General features: G+C 43.9%; 1 protein-coding gene across 1 annotated transcript in view; it reads right to left on the bottom strand.

Moving 5' to 3' along the window:
• LOC307245043 (cadherin-12-like) overlaps nucleotides 1-25,251 on the bottom strand; it is a gene marked incomplete at both ends in the record, with an annotated part of 103,251 nt that overhangs the window by 57,658 nt on the left and 20,342 nt on the right. Inside the window, 3 exons of the mRNA XM_080020454.1 lie at nucleotides 5,797-5,984; nucleotides 14,000-14,167; nucleotides 17,674-17,793. Of these exons, the coding sequence (XP_079876580.1) occupies nucleotides 5,797-5,984; nucleotides 14,000-14,167; nucleotides 17,674-17,793 (476 nt within the window). The remainder of the gene's footprint in view (nucleotides 1-5,796; nucleotides 5,985-13,999; nucleotides 14,168-17,673; nucleotides 17,794-25,251) is intronic.

Here is a 25,251-nt window from a genome sequence, read left to right as displayed (position 1 = left end):
AATTTGTTGAAAAATAAAATTTGCATCGGACAAAATATTCCTCCAACTGTGAGCTACAAAACACAGTTGTTATTTATCAGCACTTGAAGGAATGGCATCCAAGGTGCACCTGGATGAATAACAAACAGGATGCTGAGGCTGCAGGAGAGGGCAGAGTGTATGCAGTATACTCCTTCCTGTCCTTTAACATTGCCAAAACAATTGTGTCTCTATATATATATGTGTGTGTGTGTGTGTGTGTGTGTGTCTAAATATAGTGTGTGTATATACAGTATATAGATATATACAGTGTAGCTATATCTATATCTCCTGTATATCTATATCTATATCTAGATGGATGGATGGATGGATGGATGGATGGAGATAACCTGAAATAAAAATAGAGAGAGGGAGAGGGAGAGAAAGGTGGGGGGGCAGCAAGGAAGGAGGGAAGAAAGAGGGGGAGAGAGGGAGCAAGAGTGATGGGGGAGAGGGAGCAAGGGGGAGGGACAGAGCGAGAGAGAGGGAGTGAAGGGGGATGAAAGAGGGGGAGAAAGAGATGGGGTGAGAGGGAGGGAGATGGACAGAGAGAGAGTAGAGAAAGAGATGATAATAGAACTCTCTGTCTCTCTCTCTCTCTCCCTCTCTCTCTCTCTCCTATACTGTGCTTTTTGGAAGGTCTTCTCGGGACAACGTGGTGGTGTCAGGATGCATATGGCGGTGTCTGCTCGTCCTCCAGGTGTGGACGTTCATCTCATTATTATTTTTTTTTAATGTGCCTGGACAGCTGCTCTCCTGACACCCCGAATAAAAGACGCCTTTGCTGTCCTTTTTTTATTTATTTAATTCATTAGGATTTATTTATATTATGTTTATTTTGTATAGATTCATTTTTACATTTTGTTTTTTGTTTATTGTGAGGTTTATTGTATAAACCTATATAGTTATATAGGAAGTTGAATAGGAATTATATATATTAAGTTGCATCAGAAGTTATATCGCAAGTTATGTAGGAATTTATATAGCAAGTTATTTGGCCAGATATGTACCACCTTATACTGTACAACAAGTTACATAATCATTTATATAATAAGTTACATACAGTAGGAGGTTATATCAGAACTTATATTCGAGGATGGGAAGTAATATCGGAAGTTATACTAGAAGCTATATAGTAAGTTGCATTGGAAGTAATATAGGACTTTATATAAGAAGATGCATTGGAAGATGCATAAGAAGTTATATCCGAAGTTACATAGGGATTTATATAGATACTGCTGAGGTCAGAAGCATATTCATACTAACTCATACTCACGTTAACTGAATGAAACATCAAGGAAATTAAACTGTTGTTGTTGTTGTTGTTGTTGTTGTTGTAAATATGACCGCGTTCGCTTCTAACCTTAATAAAAATGACTTTTCTTGAGAGTAAATGAGAAAAACCCTATTTAAAAGAACATATCAATGTGTTCCTGCATGGAACCTTCCTCACCCTCACAGGACAATCATCCTGTAGCTGCATTATGCAGAGTCTGGCGTGGCTCTGCTTTTCTTTTGCTTTTGTTTTGGCGTTGCAGTACTGAACGGTCTTTAAAGTGACGGCAGGAGGGGTTCAGCGTCTCAGCGTCTGGAAACGCAGCATGGAGAGAGTAGGAATCGATCAGAGTGAGCGTGACGCCACCAGAGAAGAGGAGGAGGAGGAAGGGCATTCAGAGGGGTGTGTGTGTGTGTATAGTTGTATTCATGTGAGTGTGCCCATTTCTGTATGTATGTTTATGAATATATCTGTTTGTTTTTTATATATCTATATATGTATGTATGTATGTATGTGTGTATGTATATATATATATATATTTATACATATATATACACACACACAGTATATATATGCATATATATGTGTGTGTGTTAACCACTATACAGTATTATGTATATACATATTCTGTACACTGTATATGGAGCTATGCATATGTATATATGTATTTTTTATATACATGCACATTTGTTGTATAACAGGTTGCTAAAGCCTGTGTGTGTGTGTGTGTGTGTGTGTGTGTGTTTGTGTGTGTGTGTGTGTGTGTTTGTGTGTGTGTGTGTGTGTGTGTGTGTGTGTGTGTGTGCGCGCGCACAAATTTTGCATATTAACATTTTTAGCTGTAAAAGTGAGTCAAAACTGTAGTGAAAGCTGCATATTAACATTTTTAGCTGTAAAAGTGAGTCAAACCTGTAGTGAAAGCTGCAAGGCAGCATGCAGGCTGCCTAACTGGGTTTGGCGGTAACATTCCTGAGAGCGCTACATTTCGACAACATTGCAATACATCGCGTCAAAACCTGATCACTTAAAAAATGATGTGTGTGTGAGTCAGTTAATGAGTGCATCCTTGTGTCTTCTGGAGAAGTGTTTTAAATGAATTGGTCATAGGGGGGAAACATTAATTGGAGTCTGTGGAGGCTCTCAGATATTTATGCCTTTATTCACCTCACTTCAGAATGACGCTTCACTAATTATTGATCGCATGTTTATTGACATTGTATTTTTTATTGGAAAAAAATACACTTTGGTAGAGTATTACTAGATGACTAGAAAATGGGTTTGGAAAAAGAAGATATTTTATGGGTATTTATATTGATTTTCAAAGGTACCCACGGCAAAAACAGTTGAAATTCCTGCCCCATTACTTCCTAATATATCAAATTCTAAAGTTTTAGGTATTTAGAGGGACAGCTCAGGTTGCACAGCTTGGTGAAAAAGTGAGAGAGGCCGGATTGAGATGGTTTGGACACGTGTGTAGGAGAGATGAGAGTTACATTGGGAGAAGGATGCTGAGGATGGAGCTGCCAGGCAAGAGGAAAAGAGGAAGGCCAAAGAGAAGGTTTATGGATGTGGAGAGGGAGGACATGCAGGCGGGTGGTGTCAGGGAGGAAAATGCGCAGAACAGAAAGTATTGCAGGCAGATGATCCGCTGTGGCGACCCCTAACGGGAGCAGCCCAAAGGAGAAGAAGTTTATTATATAATATTTTTTTTATTTTGCCCACTATGTCTTAGGTTTATTGCATCCATCTATCTACATGTGGTAGCACAATTGTCTCCCATGATATAGTATCAGTTACCAAAGATTACATGTAACGCTTGTAATCATGGTCTAATTTTGTTAGATCCATCAATAAACACTTACCCAATTTACCCCCCGGAATCAATAAAGTACTTCATCTCAAACCTGCATAGTGACAGTAAAATAATGGAAAACTATAGGCAGTACCTTAGAACACATTTAGAAAGCGTACATGTCAAAAGATTGTTTTGTCATGGAAAGGATCACTGCTGTTAGGTGGAAAGGTAACATGGAAAGTGCCAAAGTGCTTGTGAATATCAGGCTACTCCCAGAGTGACTTGTAAACTCTGGTTAGCCAGAATAAAAATGAGCTCCCTCTCCCCCCATCTCCATCTACATCCCTCCCATCCCAAAAAGCTTGTGTCAATGTGCCCTCTAGCACTAATTCAACCGCCACGGCTTCAAATCAAATTAGAATCAGTGTCAAATTCATTCCCCGGGCATTCAAAGGATACAGATGTAATAGGTTGGAGAATTACCAGACTAAATACATCTACAAGAGCATGTGACATGATGGGCAACTGCAAGTGTTTGATCTATGCTATAATATAGACCTAACTGGTGATGCAAGACTTGCAAACGAGTCGTTCCTCGCAAACAAATCTTTGAAATGACTCAGAAGTCTGGAGTCACTCCGGAAAAAGAGTCGTCGGCAGGCTGAACTGACACTCCCCTCACGGTTTGTGAATGACAAGAGCCTAGAGTCCTGGGTTGCCAGTCATGTGTGCGGCTCAAGCCCCCCATCCTGACAAGCTCTGTACTCCCAAAAACAGAAAATAATGACCCTGTATTCAATTCTAATGTGAAAAGAAAGGTGAAGTCATTTGGCATAATTGATATTGAATGGGACTGATTTACACTTTGCATTCCACCAAAATAAATAATTCTGACAGAATTAAAGGATTCTTGTGAGGATTCCATTTCACAACTCAGAGCCGACTCTTCTGACATGTGACACCAACTGATTCATTACATTATATCACATCATCATGAGCAGACGGTTTTGTCCGTGTGCGACGCAGTCATCAGGAACAATTTGGGATAAGTGTCTTTCTCAAGGACACTGCAGCATGCTATCAGGAGAATCGAACCTTCAGATTACTGGACGACCCGCTCTACCTCCTGAGCCTAATGATTCAAAACAAACCCTCACGAACGACTCGGAAAATTTAACAGATCGTTTTATCCAGTCAATCGTAAAGAGCCCAATCTCCAAAAACAGCCAAACCTTTCATCAACCACCAAGTCAATTCCCCTGTTCATGTCAGAAAAATACAGGTTATATTGCGTTCTGGATAAAACAGTGTAGTTAATTAAAAAATACCGTGACCATGCACAATCCAGGCAACTGCAGTGGGTGCGAAATGGAATGCATAGGTAGCAACATGCAACCAAAAAATCAGGATAGCTCAACCACTCCTATACAACAACACACAAATTAAACATTACGCCCTTATCCGGTTTTTCCATCATAATGCCAGAGATGAATCGTCTCAAAACTGGAACTATCTGTTTTTGGGGCCAAGGCTGCCGATGAAAAGCACCGTCAGACTGCTGCAAAGTCCGCTGCCAATGCAAGTTATCACAACCGCTTCCGTCCGTTCTCCTCATTCTTCAAATTCTTCTATAGCTTGACAATACCAGCACAAAGAGAGTTGGCCGAGAACGTCAATTTGTTTTCTATTCTAAATAGGTCATGGAGATGGAGAGGAGCAGGGGAAGTGTGGAGTCTCATGGCATCTGCAAAGACTGAATCTGCAGTTTTGTAAATATATGTGCATATCCCTGCGTACGCCTTTTACCTTTAATCTGGACTGTAGTTGATATGAAGTCAACCCATATTGCAGCGTACACTTGTAACGTGCTGGAATAACAAATGATAGTGTAAATTGGATTGAATCCGAGCTGAGTCTTGGTAAATAGGAAGTCGTCGCCCTCTGTTTGTCCCTCGATATTTATTCTACGGCCTTGAGCGTTTCTTCCTGTTTTTTTTGCGCCATGAAATTGGGCAGTTAATATGACTGGCGCTTTGCCACGGAACTAAATGGTAATGACATTATGACCCACAAAAACTTGTTTTAGTTACGTCGTCCTCGATATCGATAGGGATCTGAGATCTGTGATAGATCTGCGATGTGGATCAACAGAGGCGTACAGTATATGTGTCTGGCTGTGTAGCTCTGGGGTCACTTTGCCCAGGGCATATTAATCCATTTGGCGGAAGTGACCATACGGCATAATAAATGGTTCCTGACAAGCCGAGTGCATACTTTATATAGCATAGAGCGGCTTTATATAGCGCGGGTCCCTGAGCACTCAGCCGCACTGCAGGGCACGGACGGCGAGGAAGGCTAATGGTGAGAGAATTCCCTCCCGTTCCGACCGGCGGGTCACAGACTCCGTTCCTGTACGTTGTCCTTGATCATAATCCTTTTATGACAAGATCGACAAAATACCAAAATTATGAAAACATACCCCGACAAAAGGGTATAAAGTGTTGAGAAGTTGATGAAACACAAATAGTGCCATGGGGAAAAATATCCACAGTGTATGTGCTGAATGTGGGGAAAAAAAAGTTAAATATTTCAATAATTAACATTATTTTCATTTGGAGCGCTGTCCTTAGAATTTAAGTCATTCAGTTTGAAATGAGGAAATTCTCAATCAGTGGCTCAATCAGAGGCAGAGTCAGTCTTTCTTTACCCTTTTGAGGATGATGATTCCCTCCTGGTTGTGTTCGTTGGTGGTGATGTCAAACATGGCGCCTCCGTCTCCCGGGACTATGTTGTACTCCACCTCGGCGTTCTTCCCGATGTCCAAGTCGTGGGCCTTGATCCTCCCGACGGCCGACCCCACAGCCGAGGACTCGGGGACTCTGAGGTGGAAGAAACCTGCCGACAAGCAAACAAATAATTGATGGGAACAACTGGAAAAAAGAATGGAAGCCCTTTTTCTGAACCCGGTCCTTCAACATCACCGACCACCACGATGTTGAAGGATGTTTATTTCCCCATGTGTAAAAGGCCTTGTTCATCAGTTCCATTGACATTTACAGTGTTTGGGTGTGATAGGTGGTAATGAAAGGTACGACTGGACCCAAGAGTCGTTGTCGAGTCCAATGACCAAAATCGTGTAAAGACCACGCATTTGAGTCCCTGACCACATTCAACAACATGATGTCACCTGCGTGAGTTGACATACAGTACATGTCCAAACCTGACACTACTCTGCTCAAACCCAATCCCCTGTGGTCCAACTGTCTGGAGAAAATGTCATGACTCTGCTCTGAAATCCCTTGATTTGTGACTGCCAGGAAATCCAAACCATGAGCTTAAAATTGGTTTTACCCAGTAGTTGTATGGGTGAGAAACAATACATTAAAATGAGAACAATTACGGTCCTTTGGAAATAATACAACTAGACCCTTTCCAATCCAAAATGTAATGTGGTCGACCCCGACAGAAGGATAAAATAAAATGAGATAAGACTTTATTACTCCCCAGGGGGAAATTCAGGATTTTTTTCTTGTGAGTATTGCAAGGTATTGCAAGCAGGATGAACATGGCAGATGCCCACGAAGATGAAACCTTAAATGGTGAATGGAGGGCCCTTTCTACCCGGGGAACTTCAAAAGCTTTGCCTCACATCCGCCCATTACTACACCTCATAAAACCGTACAATAGAAAGACAACGCCGGGAAGCAAAGCCAGAGAATTTGAAACACATGTTAATATCAGGCGTGACTGCAATGGATTTCAGACACAATCTGGATCTCTGTGGATACAAGATGGCCGGTCTGAACAAGATCGAAATAGACTTCTCACACCCAATGCAGATGAGGAGAATTCCAGGTTCGAAAAGTAAAAAGTCCCTGCCATGTTTTTGCTCCGGCCATGCAACCTCTGGGTACAGTAATTCAAGGATTTACCATCCCCGGTCCAGAAAGACGAGTAGTTTTTCCTGAGGACCAGGGCATTCCATTGATTTCCATGTTCAATGTGAAGCTTCTGAAGCCTGTTAAGACCATTCTGTGATTAAGGGATATACTGTATAAATAAACTTGACTTGACTTGATGTCAAGCCAGTAGCTAAAGTGGCTAATCAGGCCATTCAGACTTTGCTTTGGGTTGATATATCACAGGTCTTCGGGTCTTTCGGGAATTGCGCCGGATTAACCTTTCTTACGACCCGAGGACCCCCTCCCCGACACTCCTCGGAGTGGGCTCTGCGAGACGGGAATTCTCAGAAAACTCGGGGAAGTGGGGGGAACTCAGGTGGCGGTGGGAGCGGAGAGACTTGAACGCAAACAAACTGCAAATTGGTTTCATATTTCCCATACGCTAGACATCAGATAGAAATGTTCTCCCCGGCACCCGGCACCCGCCCCCACCGCCCCATCACCCTCTGAGGTGGCTCGCCGTGAGAGCCATGGCATCTGCTCATCGAGAGACCATTATCTTTCTATTGTACAGATGGGTGCACGTGTGTGTTTGTGTGTCTGTTAATGTGCCTGTGTGTCAGTCGGTGTAAAGCCTGATTAAATATGTATTTTGGCGTAGAGCTTGAGAGACAAGTACTGAATGAGGGAGGGGGATGGATAGAGACAGACACAGGGACGGGGAAAGGGTGAGAGAGATACAGAGCTGATAAAAAAATCTACCGTGGTGGAAACAAAGATGGATAGACAGCGGAAAACTGAGAGAGAGAGAGAGAGAGAGAGAGAGAGAGAGAGAGAGGATTTAGGGTGAGCGAGATTCTGAGTGGGACTGGGAGAGGGAGGGGGAGGAATAGAGAACGACAGAGGGATTTAGGATGGGAGATGGATGGAGAAAGAGGGAGGTAGAAACAGAGAGAGCGAGAGAGAGAAATTGTGAGAAAGAGACGGATTGCAAGAGGGTAAAAGAGGGCGAGAGGGGGAGAGGAGGAACAAAGACTGATACAGGGGAGAGGGAGAGAGACAAATAGAAAAATTATTTAAGACAGGAGGGAGAGAGGGGGGCAGAGAAAGAGAGGCAGACGGAGAGAGAGGCAAGAAATAAAAAGTGTAAGCAAAGATTGTAGAGTCAGGGGAACAATGAGAGATGTACTGTGAGAGAGAGAACCTGATGCCTTCAGGGGTTGCCAGGTGTGAACGCACCAGGGACCCAAACAGCCGCCCCCAGACCGTGTGGCGAGGTGTCCTGGGGAAGCTTCCAAGACAACCCCCGTGCAGTGCCACTGCCGTGAGACCACAGTTCCACCCTGATTCCACCCAATTTCAGGAAGTGAACCAAACACGCTGTGTATTATGGGATGTGGGCGTGCATTTGTTGACATGCCAGGTCACACGGATGTTCTTTGGAAACAGTGGATCAATACATTGAGCCTTAAAAGGCATTCGTATTGAGCAGTATTGTGTTTGGTCGGAAAACCAAACAGGATTGTTACCAGTATCACCAAACCATATTATTACCAGTATCACCAAACTGGATAATTACCAATATCACCAAACTGGATTATTACCAGTATCTCCAAAGTGGATTATTACCAGTGTCACCAAACCATATTATTACCAGTATCACCAAACTGGATAATTACCAATATCACCAAACTGGATTATTACCAGTACCTCCAAAGTGGATTATTACCAGTGTCACCAAACTGGATTATTACCAGTATCATCAAACTGGATTAATACCAGTGTCACCAAACTGTATTATTACCATTATCATCAAACTGGATTAATACCAGTGTCACCAAACTGTATTATTACCATTATCATCAAACTGGATTAATACCAGTATCTCCAAAGCTGATTATTACCAGTATCACAAAACTAGATTATAACCAATATCACCAAACTGGATAATTACCAGTATCACCAAACTAGATTATTACCAGTATCACCAAACTGGTTTATTACAAGTATCACTATTAAGTGTTTTTTTCCACACAGACACTTTGAAGCAGGACTCTGTGGACGACAGGAAGTAAAAAGCCGCGTCGTTTTAGAATTCAATAATAACACGCGACAAGTGTGTCGGCTCTCATCAGCGATCTCTCCGTCATACGCCATGCAACGCGCCATGTGCAAACAGGGCTCCTACATTGCCCACAATGCAATCTGTTTATGCGACAGGCCCCCGTATCTTACGACACAGTGTGAAACCCAATCGGACCAAATATAAAACAAACCAAAAGTATCAGCTGTAGACTGTGAGACCGAGAATGTGAGAGAAACTGGAGAGGAAGTGTAAACAAACACGACAATAATAATAATAATAATAATAATAATAATAATAATAATAATAATAATAATAATATTATACTGGATTTACAGTATATAGCGCTTTACAGGGAGTAACAGGGTATGGACAAAGAAAAATTGAGAGGGACGGAGAGAGAGAGAGAGATGGACAGAAACCAGTCGACAGAAAGAAGACAGAAAAGAGAGGATGGAAGATGGGGGAGAGAGAGACAGTTCTCTCGTCCACATGTTTACGAATATCTCTGTCCACACGAGAACGCAGAAACCATTTAAAACGCTGTGGTGAGGCCAGTAGGGGATGACACAACGTCCTAAAACTTGATGTCAAACGCCGCAGAGGAACACTCAGAGCACGCGGTGTGTTGAACTTGTTCTTCATAATAATAACAAGACACAACACTGTACGGACGCCGCCCCTAAAGTTGGAGATACTTTGAACCCCCTAGTGGGGACACACCACAGGCATCGGGCGTCGCCCCGTAGCTTCCTGACGCAGGTCGAGGTCTTGACTGTCCCCCCTACCGGATCTGTGCCGCAAATGTGTATATAGATCGCATATCTATTGTATTTTATGACAATTGACGACATAATACATAAGTACGAGTAGAAGTTATCATGGGTCTGCGGCACAATATACCAAACGGCCACCAAACTGTTTTTCAACGACGAAGAACCTTGTTTTTCATCTTGCCATGAAGGAATAGCTCACCAAAGTAAAAATCATGAGAAAATGAATCATCTTCATTTTCTCGCTGTTGTGTTTTTTGTCCATTTTTCCGAAAAACGCATTCCAAAGAATTGGATATATTAAGACAGGATGCAAGATGTATGGAGACGAAATGTTATTACTCCGATTACACTTTGACATGCACCTTGGCGAAAAAGCAGCCGGGTTTTACGCCGTTACCGTGTGGACGGGAGGCTAAGACGCAGAGAAAATGTTAAGTTTTCCGAAATATCTGTGTATGTGCGGACAGGGCCTGAGAGAGAAGCAAAGATGGGCAGGCGGGGGGGATGGAGGGATGAATGGAGGGAAGGATGGAGGGAGGAGGGGAGGGATGGAAGAATGGGGGTTCACGCCGGTCAGGGCCCCGTGTGTGTCTCGCTGCTGTGCTGTGACAGCGATATGGAAATGCAGCTTCGCTGTCGGCCAAAGCAGGTCCACAGCACTGAGACTGGATACACCACTCATCACCATGGAAACACGACACTCTTTACGGTTTTCAAATGGTTCTGAGCCGAGCGTTGGTGCACAAAATGACCACGTTGGCATTCCAATTTAAGTAAAAAGTGTGCAAGTACTTAGACATAAAAAAAAAACCCCAAATAATATCGTAGAAAATTGGAAATAATGGCAATAAACAACAAACTGAAAAATAACAATAAAATAAAATAGAGAAACATGTAATTTGCTGATGTGGGCTGCTGTAGCATCTATCCGTCTTTCTGTCTGTCTGTCTGTCTGTCTGTCTTTCCTACCATCCATCCATCCATCCAGGGCCGTAGCCAGAACAAATTGAACTGGGTTGGGCAGTCAGTCCCCCCCTCTCCCCCACTCCCCTCCCCTGGGACACTGGACAACTACCATCAATTTCCAATCCCACCCCATCATCAGGATTTGGCAGCATAGCACCGGTGCGCCCCCTCCAAGGATTTCCTGACAATTTTACATTTTCATTACAGGGGACTTATTATGCAAAACTCCCTTTTCCAGCTCTGGCGGTTCTACTATAAGAAAACTGCAACTGAAATAAGAACCCGGTCAGTTTATCTGCAGCCGTCTTTCAGAAAGAATGTCCTAAAACGAGCCGTTCAGATTCATCTCTCAGTTCTACATAGCATTGAGACACATTAGAATTAGAACCGTCCACCCACGGCTGGAGTGCGATCCACTGGCATCGAAGGGAAGTGCTTTGCTGTTTGCTGCAGAGACCAGCACAAATCTTTTAAAAGAAAGAGGAATTCATACAAACTGTCCATGATCAGACCGCAGAGGAGGAAAATGTCATATTTAAAAATGTATTCTGCTGTGTGTGTGTGTGTGTGTGTGTGTGTGTGTGTGTGTGTGTGTGTCCCACTGTAGGTTGACTGTACTGTAAGCGGTGGCGCGCAATCTGCTCCGTGTTTCTCCGCTATCCTAGTCGTGTTTAATTTATTTTCCAACGTTTCCGTAATTTGTAAAACAAACAGCCTGCAGTTTCCCCCGGGGCTCCGAGCTCCGGACGCTGCGGTGAAAGTCGGAAAGAATTCATATTTTGCCGGACTGATGAGGTGAAATCAGTGAAAGTCACGGACTAAATACAACTGAACCCGGAACTCATGGTCAAACCCCATTGGCCCACAGAACCAGGGGCCTCGAGAGCGTGGCTCCTCCCATTTAAACAGCCCGTTTTCAGACAGCCTTGACTGGATGCATTTTAGAATGGCTCAAATGTATTGTTTGAGGAGTATTTTCAGCAAAACAACTTCTAAAACATGTTTTGGGGACTCAGAGAGCTATTAACTCGGTGAAATGAGCACAATAGGTCCACTTTAAACACTTTAAATCCCCCCCAGATAGAAAGATAGATAGAGACCCGTCGCTTGGCCCGTCTCTGAGTGAGGAAGAGAGTCACTTTAGATTAATTTTAATAACTTGATGATTAAATATAAAGAAAGGGTACTTAAAAGAGTTAACAAGCATATTCAGACCTTTACTGACTTAAAAATTAAAACAAAATAAAATGATGACCTTAATGATTATATAATAATTGTACCCTTGATCGGCAATGCTAAAAAATATATATATACTGTATATATGCATAAAAATAACACATACTTAAAAGCCAGTGGTGTCGTAGATGTTGTAGTAATTTACAAATAAAAACAATAATGTATATACAATTTAGAAACATAGTTATATGCATAACTTAGGTACAATAACTAAAAAAAGTACTTAAGAAAAAATTACTTTACAGTACTTTCCACCACTGGGGTTGAGTATAATTTTCATATTGCTGTTTAAAACTAAATGATTATTAATAAATTATTTAAAAAATAATAATCAGATTTCCCCTGAAGCCAACTTTCCAGAAAGAGTGAGGAAAAGCAATAACTCGCTTCCAAGATTTAAAGAACACGCTTTTGTAAAACGTCTGGAGTTCATTCGGAGCGTGAGGATCTAAAGGATCTAACTGGCGGAGGCTTTTTTTTTATCGGCTTACCTCTGTGACCTGACCCGCTCAACTGTACAATACATCAAAATGAATCTGGTTTTAGCAGCTTAAGATGGAACAAATTACCCGAGGAGGAGGAGGAGGAGGAGAAGGAGGCGGTATTATACAGCCCGGTCAATCTGCGCCGTAGGAATCGCCAGGGATCTCAACGTACGATATGATCGCGATACTTGGGTCCCGTTACGGTAATATGGCGATGCTTCGCGTTTTGCAAAACACCAAGCGCTGCGCTACTTTTCTTTTCTCATCTGACTACAGTAAAAAGTTGAAAATGCATTTTTTCCACACGGCGCTTCTTGAAAGCGCTGACGTCGACTTGCATCAGGAACCTACATGCGACGGCCAGTTTTTCCCACACGTGGTCAATATTGTTTGATTTAATTACACTAGTACAAGTAGTTAAATTAGTTTGCCATGTCTAATTAAAAAGTTTAAAAGTCTGGGCATCCCGTCCGTATTGTGTATGGATGTTCTGGTCGCTGACTGCAGTTTTTTGCTGCTGCAACGCCTGATTTGACCTCCGGGGGTGACTAAAGTGGCACATTTGTCATGGGATTCCCTCTGTTTGTCGCATGACTTGGACGTGCCGAGAACCTTAAACGACTTGAGACGTGAACTGCATCGCGGTACCACCGCTTCTTCCCTTGTGAGAAAAAAGTGAAACCGTTCTGCTGCTGCTGTGCATGGGTGTCGAAGAAATGGGGGCAGCGTTTTTTTGCCGTATCGAAGCGAACGGCCAACTTTTGGAAAATGCCGTAACCACGCGAGGGGCGCTGCGACAAAGACATTTTTTAATGCGGTCGCATTTGTGTGGGCATCACAGAGGGATGTACGGAAAAGTGAGCGAGCGAAGGGAAATAACAAAGGACGGAGGTTGATTGACTAAGGGAAGGAGCAGTGAGATCCAATCAGGCTGTATGAATAGAACTGTGCTGGTGACGTATAATGAAATGTAATTGCGTAGGTTAGGGAGCGGGGATGGCCACGCTCGCTCTAATTGTGCGAGCCTGCGTGAGCTCATGTGCATCATTGTTTGTTTGTCTGTGAGGGAAAACAAAACGAAACAGAACACACAAGTGCTCAGAGGGTCACATGGATGAAGCTTTATCCAGGAAGTATTTTCCATATATTTCTTTTCGTTTTGTGCCTTTTTTTTATGAGGGTAGGTGAAATACAGCTGTGTGGATAGATGGATTTATAGATAGATACTGTATAAAGCTTGATGGATGGATGGATGGATAGATAGATACTGTATAGTCTATCTATCTATATATCATTGAAAGATTGCTTAATAAAAAGATAATTGAAGCCCATTTAATTGAATGGATAGTTTTATATAGATAGATAGATAGATAGATAGATGGATAGATAGATAGCTAGATAGATAGATAGATAGATGGATAGGTAGATAGATAGGTAGATAGATAGATAGATTGACTCTTACTCTTGGAGAACCTGGGGGGGTTGTCGTTGACGTCGCTCAGGGTGATGTTGACCGTGGTGGTCCCGGCGAGACCCCCCAGCTGCCCCCCCATGTCCTTGGCCTGGATCAGGACCTGGTACTGCTCCTTCACCTCCCGGTCCATGTTGGGCAGGGCCGTCTTGATCACCCCTGGGGAGAGAGGGAGCGAGTCACATTTTTACTTTTTTACTTAAGGTTACCTCCACTTATGATATATAAACATGAAATAAAAATTAAATAGGAAGAATAAAAATAAATAAAAATAAAGTGTATATATAGTGTATGCATTAATTTGTTTAACTTAAATTTGAACATTTCCACTTTTAATTCAAGGTAATCATTATGGGATGGGGGAAATATGATAGTAGCAACAACAACAATAGCTGGCCTAGTCCAAGGAAATCGTCCAAGGAAATATCGATATTTTGGGTTATTCTTTACGGACTAAACCGAGTGCGATATTTACTATTTCCAGCCTGTATTTCAGTTTATCTTCACCTCCATTGGAAATGTGCTTCCGATGTAAAAAAAAAAAAAATGGCCTTTAAATTGAGCCAAACTAAATTGAAAATAGTTGGAGGGTAAAGGAGGTGAGCTGCACTTCCTGGGAGAAGAAATGATTGACATGATTTAATTTTCTTTTTTTCTCTTTTTTTGTTCCCCCCCAGAATCACCCAGTGGGAAGCGGACAGGTAAATCGGACACCCGGGCGGGGGTCCGCGTGGCCGCAATAGAGGTCATCTTGACGAAGTGGAAAGACTTGACATTCAGCGGGAGAGCGCGGAGGCGTCCGTATAATGATCGGCAGAGGATCAGAGTCCCCGACATCCGCGTGGCGTCCGCACTGCAGATTAACGGGAGATTGTCCAGCTCAAAGGAAGAGGGGAAGCAAAGGTGGTTGCCAGGTTTTTTTTCGTTTTTTTTTTTCCCCCATTTGGAATGGTGGTGACTTCGCTCCGAACTGGAGGGTCTGCATGTCGTGGACCCAGGAACCGGATACCGATGATGAAGCATTCCAAGAAAAAGAAACATCATCCAGTTATTTGCAGTGTTTACAGTTGAGAGTGCCTGATGAAGCCTGGCTATGAGTTTATTTTGGCTTTTAAAAGCAAATTTTAAGAGAGTGTCCGTGTGCAACGGGGAGATTTCTTGACCTGTACAGGTTGGAGTCCATTTTTAATAACAGACGATTGGGTTCGGTGTCCACATTTTATTATAGACAATTCAAGTTGGCCTCTGTATTGCCTTGAGTCCCGAATCTCTGCTTATAATTGGTTTTGTGTGATATACCCGAGATGATCCAAGAGGGGGCGCTTTCGGCACTAATCATCAGAGGAACGTATGGAAGGTTTTGCTGTGGAACAATACTGGACTTCCGAACGATTGTGCTAGGCTCCTCTCCCATTTCATACCACATTGACCAGGTGGAAAAAAAATACAATTACAAGAATTACATGACTCCGATCAGAGAAATACACGACTGCGATCTGGGAAATACACGACTCCAATGTGGGAAATACACGACTCCGATCCGGATCTGGCTCCTCGTGAATGCATTCCGTGACGGGTTCCCATTGAATTTCAAGGTTGAACTTCCCGGGTGCTTTAAGGCCCGTGTTTTTCCAATCACTGTGCTGTGAGAGCTCGCCAGGTGTGCGGTGACAAAGTTTCAAATTCCACTAGAAATATAAATAAATGATGGAAATGAGCTGGCTCTTGTGTTGCAAAATCCAAATTGCACTACTACACTGATTCATCGAATCCATCCGTGAAAGGTTTGACTCTTTAGTTTTTTTTGGGATTCGGTTCTTAACGAGTCACTCTGTAAAAATACGTTTGATTTTTTTGACTCCTGATTCGTTGATTCGGTCGGTGTAAGGCACGGGAGTTGGGAGGACTCCCATGAACGATGAGTCGAAGATTCACTCGCTCGCTAACCTTTTAGCCTTTTTCTCGTCCAAAAAGGCGCTACCCGAGTCACTGACAGGATTATTCCGCGACGAGAGAATCGTTTGCGAGTCGAGCACAGTTCCACGAGCTTGAGCCGTTTTTAGTGGCAAACAGGAGGTGTTGTGGCGTGGGAATAATTTGTGATAAAAAAAAACTGTTAAAAAGCGTGGGCCGTGGCAGGAAAAAAAATAAAAGGTTGGAAAACACTGATAAAGGGTACGGTTCCGCATTTTGAAGACCCGCGAAGGCTTTGACTTCCAAACGTCTGTAAACACCAGCGTTTGTTTTGCACGTACACCAACCCCCCTCTCACCGCCTTGGAAATCAAAACGGAGGTCGCGGGGTGTTCCTTGAAAAGCTTGTTTTTAACGCTTTTTATTCACTTTCCACACGGCGTGGATGTGTGTTGTGCGGAGATAGCTGCTCTACCCAGCGGGGCTGGGCGGGGCGGGGCGGGGGGGACAAAAAAATAACATGTTGGTTTGTTCCAGCAGTTTGATTCCCGGGGATCAGCTTGATTCACGCCGGTTCAAACCCCCCTGGGCAGAGCGGCGTAATCAGCCGAATGCTTCCTGGGCCGTGTGCGCGTACTTTTTTTTTTTTTATTTATTTTTATTTTTTACACTCGAGATTCAAAGGTGTTTTTCTCTTTCCGATTTGAGGCGGCGGCATCGCCTCCCGCTGTTCCCGGGCTCCTCCACCGCCATAGCTTTGCCCCGTCTTTTATCCGCCTTCCTCCCACACCCAGGACGTGGGGAAAAGAAATGTAATGAAAGAAAATGAGAAATATTGGAATGAACTTTTCACCTTTCACGCGTTACCTGAACTCACGCTATATTATTTTATGTTAGATGATATGTTAGCTTTTTGTTAATGCAATATTTTGTAATAATACAGTAATACTATTGTAATAGTTTAGTAATAACTATGCATTTTGTTATCCATGCGTTTATCCTTTATCCTGTGCAGTACATCCATCGAGGCTTTTAACTTAAAATATCATCTGTAGATAATTTCTTATTGTATATTCAGTATTGCTTTTTATAATTGGCTATTAAAGTTTTTTTATTTGCCTTTTTTTGTATATTCGGCTATTTTCTTTTGTATATTTGGCTATTTTCTTTTGTATATTTGGCATTTTTGGGCGTTTTTTGTATGTTTCACAATTTTTGTTTATATTCGGCCATTGTCTTTGTATAATTGGGTTTTTAATATAAATTGAAATATGTTTTTCAGGCTGTAAAGCTTTAATTTTTATCCTAATTGCCTGAACAGCAATGTAACTATCTCCACCAAATACCACGTACTTGGCGGAATAAACTGATTCTGGTTCCAATTGTGATTCTTGGGCGCACGTGTATATCTTTGCCATGGCGATTTCAGATTTTAAATGAGGCATAAATGGCTCTCAACCCGCCAGAATATATATATATATATATATATATATATATATATATATATATATATATATATACATTTTTTTTTTCCTGTTCGCAATGACGGTACAAAGGCTGACGGCAAACACTTCGAAGGTCAGCGACGTCTGGAGGATTTGATTTTGACCCCTCGCCGCCGTCTGTTGCTGAGCCAGACCCGAGCATTCTCCTGGCATTTGGATGCGGAGGAGAAATATAATGACATTCGAGCAGAAAAAAAAGGAAAGGGGAAAAACCCACTGTTCTGCATGGTGTCATGTCGTGGTTTACCTGTTTTGGGGTCGACGGAGAAGTACGGCTGCCCATGCAGGATGCTGTACACCACCCGGGCGCTGTTCCCATACGTGGGGTCATCGGCGTCTGTGGCCGTCACCTGTGTCACGTACGTCCCTGTTGGGGGGAAAATAGGTCATGAAGTCAAATGACATTCACTTGATTTGGTCGTATTTTAGAATCAGAATCGCTCTTTAATCGGGAAAGTTGATCTTCATGTGTAAAGAATTTGTCTTGGTAAGTGTTGGTGCATTGCTGAAGTACGGACAAAATAGCATTAAAAGGAAAAAAAAAAGCTTTACCATCTGAAAACTATAAAAATATTTTGTTACTATATAAGAAAAGCAAATATACAGAATATACAAAATGGGGTTCTATGAACAAGAGAAATAAAAGTTAAAAAGTAATAACCGTTGCTAAGTGGTAGTACGGTTACTAGTAAGCTGTGGGTATAAAATATCACCATAGATGGTTATACTGAACAGGATGAATAAATATGAATAGGATCATGCAGGCATGGCTAACAGTGGATGAGTAGGCACATCAGGGGCAGCCAACACGGTGCCCACGAGCGCCTGGTCGCCCGCAGGGACCCAATGAGTCGCCTGCAGGGCACGTTCTTAAAATAGCATGAGACGAGTCAACGGTAGAGCTGTCCAAAAATAGTTGTATTTATTTTTTCAATAAAACTTGGATGAATGTAAAAAATAAAGAGTTAACATTGCATAAAAAAATTTAAAAATATATCAATTTATGATGGTATGTATAATTTATAACTTTGTGCGTAACTTTCGCATGTCCCCTCTTCTCGCGCATGCGTTCTATGTCTTCTATGCTTATAGCATAGCTGCGATGATGAGTAACGGCACGCCGTAACAATGGCAGAAAAACAGAAGAAGAAACATTTCACTTTCACGAGCAGTGGGAGGAAGAGTTCTTCACAACAGTGAAAGAAAAGTGTGTATGTCTCTTTTGTGGGACGACTGTGGCGGCGGCGAACCGGCACAACAGTGAGAGGCACTTCAATGCAGGCCACAAGACCTTCAATGCTGTGTACCCACCAGGTAGCTCATTACCGGCAGATAAACCCTATGACTAAAAGGCAGCTTTGGGCAGACAGCAATCTTTTTTTACTAGGCTGGTGAAAAAGTCGCAAGCAGCAATGGAGGCTTCGTTTAGAGCTGCACATTTTTTGACAAAGATCAAGAAACCTTTTTGGGATGGCGATGTCCTGAAAGGAGCAACGACAGTGATCGCCAACACCTTGATCAAAGATCAGAAGAATGGGCCCGGAGTCATCTCTGCTCTCTCCGACGTCCGATTGAGGGCATAACAGTGTCAGCCACGTCCGAGAACTTTACAGAGCAGCTGGACAGAGCTCTGAGTACGTGCAGGTTGTTTAGCATCCAGTGCGTTGAGTCAGTTGACACCAGCAGTACGGCGCAGCTGGCGGTGTTCGTATGAATGGTGTTCCATGATTTACACCGCGAAAGACGAACTCCTGACACTACTGCCCCTCAAGGCAACAACAGGGGGGCTTGATATTTAAGGTGAAGGGGTATTTCTTCTTTATGGAGAAAAGGGTACCGTTGATGCCTGGTGCCTGTGACAACGGACGGTGCCCCCACGATGACAGGTCATTCAAGGTTCTGTTAGAGGGTCTGTCAGCTGAACATGGTGACCTGTTACTGCACACTTAAATCCCATGGCTCAGCAGGGAAAGTGTTTTGTAGCGGGGTTTTTTTAATCAGGCACCTTGAAGGCCAGAAGGGGGCCTATGTGAGATTGCTGTTCATTGACTACAGTTCAGCTTTCAATACCATAGTCCTCACCAGACTGGCTGTCAAGCTGTTGGAGCTAGGACTGAAGACTTCACCGTGTGCCTGGATGCTGGACTTCCTCACAGCCGGGCCCCAGGGGGTTAGAGTGGGGAGGCACATGTCCAGCTCCCTCACCTCCAAATACAGGATCCCCCCCAGGGTTGCATCCTCAGCCCCCTACTGTACTCCCTGTACACACATGACTGTGTGGCCAGGTCCAGCTCCAACACCATCATCAAGTTTACTGATGATACCGTCATGATGGGCCTGATCACTGATGACGATGAGAAGGCCTACCGCGAGGAGGTGACTGACCTGTCACTCTGGTGCCAGGACAACAGCCTCCACCTGAACGTCAGCAAAACTAAGGAGCTGATTGTGGACTTTAGGAGAGGATTACAATTGAGGACGCATGTGCCGTTGGTGATAAATGGGATTTCTCTCGACAGGGTGAGCAGCTTCAAGTACCTGGTGGTCCATATCATGGAGGACTTAACATGGACTTTACACACAGACCCTCTGGTGAGAAAGGCGAGGCAGCGTCTTTACCACCTCAGGCAGCTGAAGAAATTCCGGGTCTCGGTGAGGTCTCTATCACTCATCACTCCATCACTGTACTGGGTTACTGCATACTGTGCAGTATTGCTGTTCTTTTCGGTGTTACTGTATTGCTGTGTCACTACCTACCTCACTTTATTCACATGCCACTTTACTGAACATATCTGTATCTGTATGTACATAATAATCTATTCCTCTTATTTCTATTTTGTATTCCCGTTCAGTATATTTCCTTTTTACTCTGTATTTTATTCTATTACTAACTGCATTGCATTTTAAGTATCAGTTAGTTTAGTTAGTTAGTAATTAGTAAGCTATTGTGTTAGTACTTTATGTGCTTAATCTCTGGGTGCATTGCAATGACATTTCACTGCATATATATGTATGCTTGTATATATATATATGTACTGTATGTGATAAATAAACATCTGGAATCTTGAATCTTGATCATTGCTGTATATGCATTTAAAGCCAAGATGAACTCTCTTTCTCTGTACATTTTTTCTCTGAGAAAGAAATTGCTGCACTTTCCCTCTGGACAGCCAGTGCTAAATGACAATGCGTCTGCGTCTGGGGCCGTGCACAGGGCTTCAGAAAAATACTTTCAACTCATAAATAGACTTGGGCAGTTCGAAGAGAGTTCGAAGACAGGTTATGTGACTTTGATTATCTGGAGCCATGTGTGTCATTCATTTCAAATCCATGGACATGACATGCATTGCTGAGCAACTACGTGCAGCATTCAACTTGGATGCTGGTGAGGTAGAGATGGAAATTCACCTCAAAATTCCCCTCAAAGCCCACTGAGGCTCACCAAACTTTTGGTGGCTTGTGGACCCAGAAACAGTGCAAAGTTAAGAAAGTTGCCTGTCTTTTTGGTTCAACCTATCTGTGTGAGTCCTTCTGATATGAACTTCATTAAGAAGGAACACAGAACACGCCCTCCTGATGCACATCGAGAAGACTCAATCAGAGTTGCAGTGTCAGGTTATACCCCTGAATGCAGTGCACTTGTGAACAGTGTGCAACGCCAATCTTCCCACTCAAAGACCTTTACAGACCAATCAGGAGTTTAGAGATGTTTTATTTTGAAACATCCAAAAAGGAGTTTAGGAACTTTAACCTTAAAACTCTAATATCATTGCACAAAAATGTGACAAATGGGATTGTTTGATGATGTATGACTTTCAAATGTTGAAACAGACTGATTGTGGAGATTAACAGAGAAATCATCAAACCAGCATGTTTATATATATGGTTGTGTTTTCCTATGATCACTTGGAAAAACGTTATTAATATTTTCATTAGTAATGATTGTGAGGAATCATTAAAAGTAATTAGTGAACATCGACATTTCTCTAATATATGTAGCCTATTAAAAGCATAATATTCATTATTAAGAGGTAAACCGAGAAAATCTATTCGCAAGATTATATCAAACAAGTAGCCCTCCATATTACTCTCTACCCTTCAGATAGCGCTGTCTCAAAGGTTGGTGACCCCTGGTCTACATATTTAAAGTATTCAGTCAACTAGAGTGAGTAAAATCGCTTTGAAATGTATTCATTATCTTGATCCAATAAATTAGGTTACAGATGGGGTCATATGTCAAGGTAAAAAGGCCGTTCTACACTTGAAGTGTAGAAATAATTTGAAATGGACCCAATATATTCACACCAATCACGACTCAATTTGGGGAATAGAGGAAGAAATATGAAATATTTGAGTCCTTCCAATTCTGAGAAGGAGGGAGAGAACATGGAGAGTTCTACTGTTTGGTACAACAGCTGAAACTGGACCACGGCCGAATTCTGACATACTGTAATTCAGGCTGTCCATGGGCCAGTTTGAGGCTCTTTAAACTTGTTATCTTTACACTTTTTAGTTATTGCTGTCATAAAGAACACATAAACTATCCGTAGATCTTCCATGTTCAATGTTATGGGGATTCATTGGTCAAACTTGTGCATATCGGAGGTGAAAATGGTAAAAATCGTCCTTGCTTCGACAAAAAAAGACTGTCATCGATATGCAAGGTTGTAATGACTGCAGATAAGTTTAAAAGAATATCTGGTGTGTAATGGTCCTAATGTTTATGTTTTTTTTTCTTTTTCTGCAGTGGAGACTATGAAGGAGCGCATGAATGGGACGTCTCGCTGGGAAGAGTCACCCATAATGTCTTAAGCTTTCGCAAAGTGGCTGTTAGTTAAAAATAAACCAGGGAGGTAAAGCTAAATGGCCCTCTTTTTGAGGCCACTCATTAAGTAATGTAAAATCTAGAATCACCGTGTTGCGGTTGTATGCCTCCGCCAAGCAGTCGAGTTGCAGTCTACATCCGTGTCTGTCCAGACTCATATTTAGTAAAGACTTTGAAGGAATTTAATAAAAGGTATTAAGTGGCGATAGTGGCGCCGCCCCTAGCGGTCGCCTGCGCCGGCGCTCCGGTTACTTTCTTACTCTTTAGTATTTTTTTCCTTTTTTTATCACAATGTTCGCCAGAAAAACATCAACAATTAACTCATACGACCGGAATGCACTCATGGATATAAAAATTTCCCTAAACGAACAACTTTGGGACTTTTTATCCGTGGGAGCAGAGTGGCCGGCGGAAATCCTACGCGGGAACACTTGCAACAACAACTACAACAACAAAAATGGAGTCGCTGTTCCACGAGCCGGCCCACGGAGGAAGCACCGAGGTAAACGAGGCGGCATTCGGGTCAGAATGAGGACGCAACCTTACCGTCCACCTCTGCCAAGCATCCTTCTTGCTAACGTCCAGTCCCTGGAGAACAAGATGGATGAACTTCGAGCGAGGATTCAATTCCAGCGTGACACGAGGAACTGTTGCGTCCTCTTCCTGACGGAAACATGGCTGAACCCACTGGTGCCGGATGAAGCCATACGTCCAGCCGAGGCCTTCTCCGTGTTCCGCAGCGACAGAACGGGAGAGTCGGGGAAATCCAAAGGTGGAGGCTTCTGCCTAATGGTAAACAACCGCTGGTGTAACGCCAACAACACCAAATTCCTCTCCCACTCCTGCTCGCCGAACCTGGAACAGCTGACCATACTATGGCCGTCCATTTTATCTCCCCCGGGAATTCAGCACGGTCATCATTACAGCCGTTTATATCCCACCGCAAGCGGACACCGACGCAGCTCTGTCGGTTCTGTACGATGTGTTGTGCGGATTTCAGAACAGACATCCCGACGCGGCTGTGGTGGTGACTGGGGACTTTAACAGGGCCAACCTTGAAAAAGTTCTGCCGAATTTCCACCAACACATCACGTGTGCCACCAGGGGAGACAGAACTCTGGACCATTGTTACACTCCTTACAAGCACGGATACAAGCCCGTCTCACTCCCTGCTTTCGGGAAATCAGATCACGCCACGATCTCGCTGCTTCCTGTTTACAGGCCTCTGATCGTGCAGGATCTGGTGATGACGAGGGAAATGAAGCGGTGGACGGACCAATCGGAGGCTGCGCTTCAGGACGCTCTGACTGACGTAGACTGGGACATGTTTCATTTAAGTTCAAGTGACGTCAGCGAGTTTACGGAGGCTGTAGTAAGTTTCGTGGCTACGCTCGCGGATGAAATCGTTCCCACGGTGAAAGTTCGGATATTTCCAAACCAGATACCATGGGTTGATAAATCCATCCGCTGCGCTCTGAATGCGCGCTCGGCCGCTTACAACGACGGACTTGTATCTGGTAACATGGACAATTACAAAGCGGCGTCATACAATCTGCGGAGGGCGGTGAGGGACGCTAAACGGACGTACAGAGAGACCGTGGAGCTACAGATGGAGCGGGGGGACACCAGACGCTTGTGGGAGGGGCTGCGAACAATAACAAACTACAAGAGCAGCTCCTCCCCAGCCACGAGTGTGGACGCCTCCCTGGCCAACCAACTGAACTCCTTTTATGCGCGGTTCGAGTCTGGCAGCAACACTGCTAGCTCGCCGGCTAATTGGAGTTACACCGCTAGGGATGAGCGCGCACTCTCAGTGTCCGTGCACGAGGTCAGGAGGGCTTTGATGCGGGTGAACACCAGGAAAGCTGCGGGCCCAGACGGCATATCTGGGCGAGTACTGAAGACCTGTGCTAACCAGCTAGCTCCGGTGTTCACCACAATATTCAACATCTCCCTGGCTGAATCAGTGGTCCCATCCTGCTTCAAGAGGTCCACCGTCGCTCCTGTCCCGAAGATCGCCTCTCCAACCTGCCTGAATGACTACCATCCGGTGGCCCTCACCTCGGTGGTCATGAAGTGTTTCGAGAGGCTGATTAAGGATTACATCTGCGCCTCCAGCCCCCGCACCTTGGACCCGTTGCAGTTTGCGTACCGGCAGAACAGATCCACGGATGACGCGGTCTCCCAGGTACTGCACACCACGCTCACGCACCTGGATGGCCAGAAGGGGGCCTATGTGAGAATGCTGTTCATTGATTATAGTTCAGCTTTCAACACCATAGTTCCCACTAGACTGGCTGTCAAGCTGATGGAGCTCGGATTGAATGGTCCGCTGTGCACCTGGATCCTGGACTTCCTCACAGGCCGCCCCCAGGTGGTCAAGGTGGGGAAGTACATGTCAAGCTCCCTCACCCTGAACACAGGATCCCCCCAGGGCTGCGTCCTCAGCCCCCTACTGTACTCCCTGTACACACATGACTGTGTGGCCAGGTCCAGCTCCAACACCATCATCAAGTGTGCTGACGACACCGTGGTCGTAGGCCTGATCACCGACTGCGATGAGAAGGCCTACCGCGAGGAGGTGGCTGACCTGTCACTCTGGTGCCAGGACAACAGCCTACACCTGAACGTCAGCAAAACCAAGGAGCTGATTGTGGACTTTAGGCGTGGATCACAATCGAGGACGCACGCGCCCTTGTGGATTAATGGGACTTCTGTCGATAGGGTGAGCAGCTTCAGATATCTGGGAGTCCACATCACAGAGGACTTAACATGGACTGTTCACACAGACTCTGGTGAGAAAGGCGAGGCAGCGTCTCTACCACCTCAGGCAGCTGAGGAAATTCCGGGTCTCGGTGAGGATCCTCAAGTCCTTCTACTCTGGAGCAGTGGAGAGCATCCTGACAGGCAACATCACTGCCTGGTTTGGGAACTGTACTGCCCAGGACAGGCGGGCCCTGCAGAGGGTGGTGCGTTCAGCTGAACGTACCACTGGAACTT

The sequence above is a fragment of the Zeus faber genome, assembly GCF_960531495.2.
Source record: "Zeus faber genome assembly, chromosome: 19".
Taxonomy (NCBI): Eukaryota; Metazoa; Chordata; class Actinopteri; order Zeiformes; family Zeidae; genus Zeus; species Zeus faber.
The sequence above is the reverse complement of the archived record's forward strand: the minus strand, read 5'-3'. Positions and strand labels throughout refer to the sequence as shown.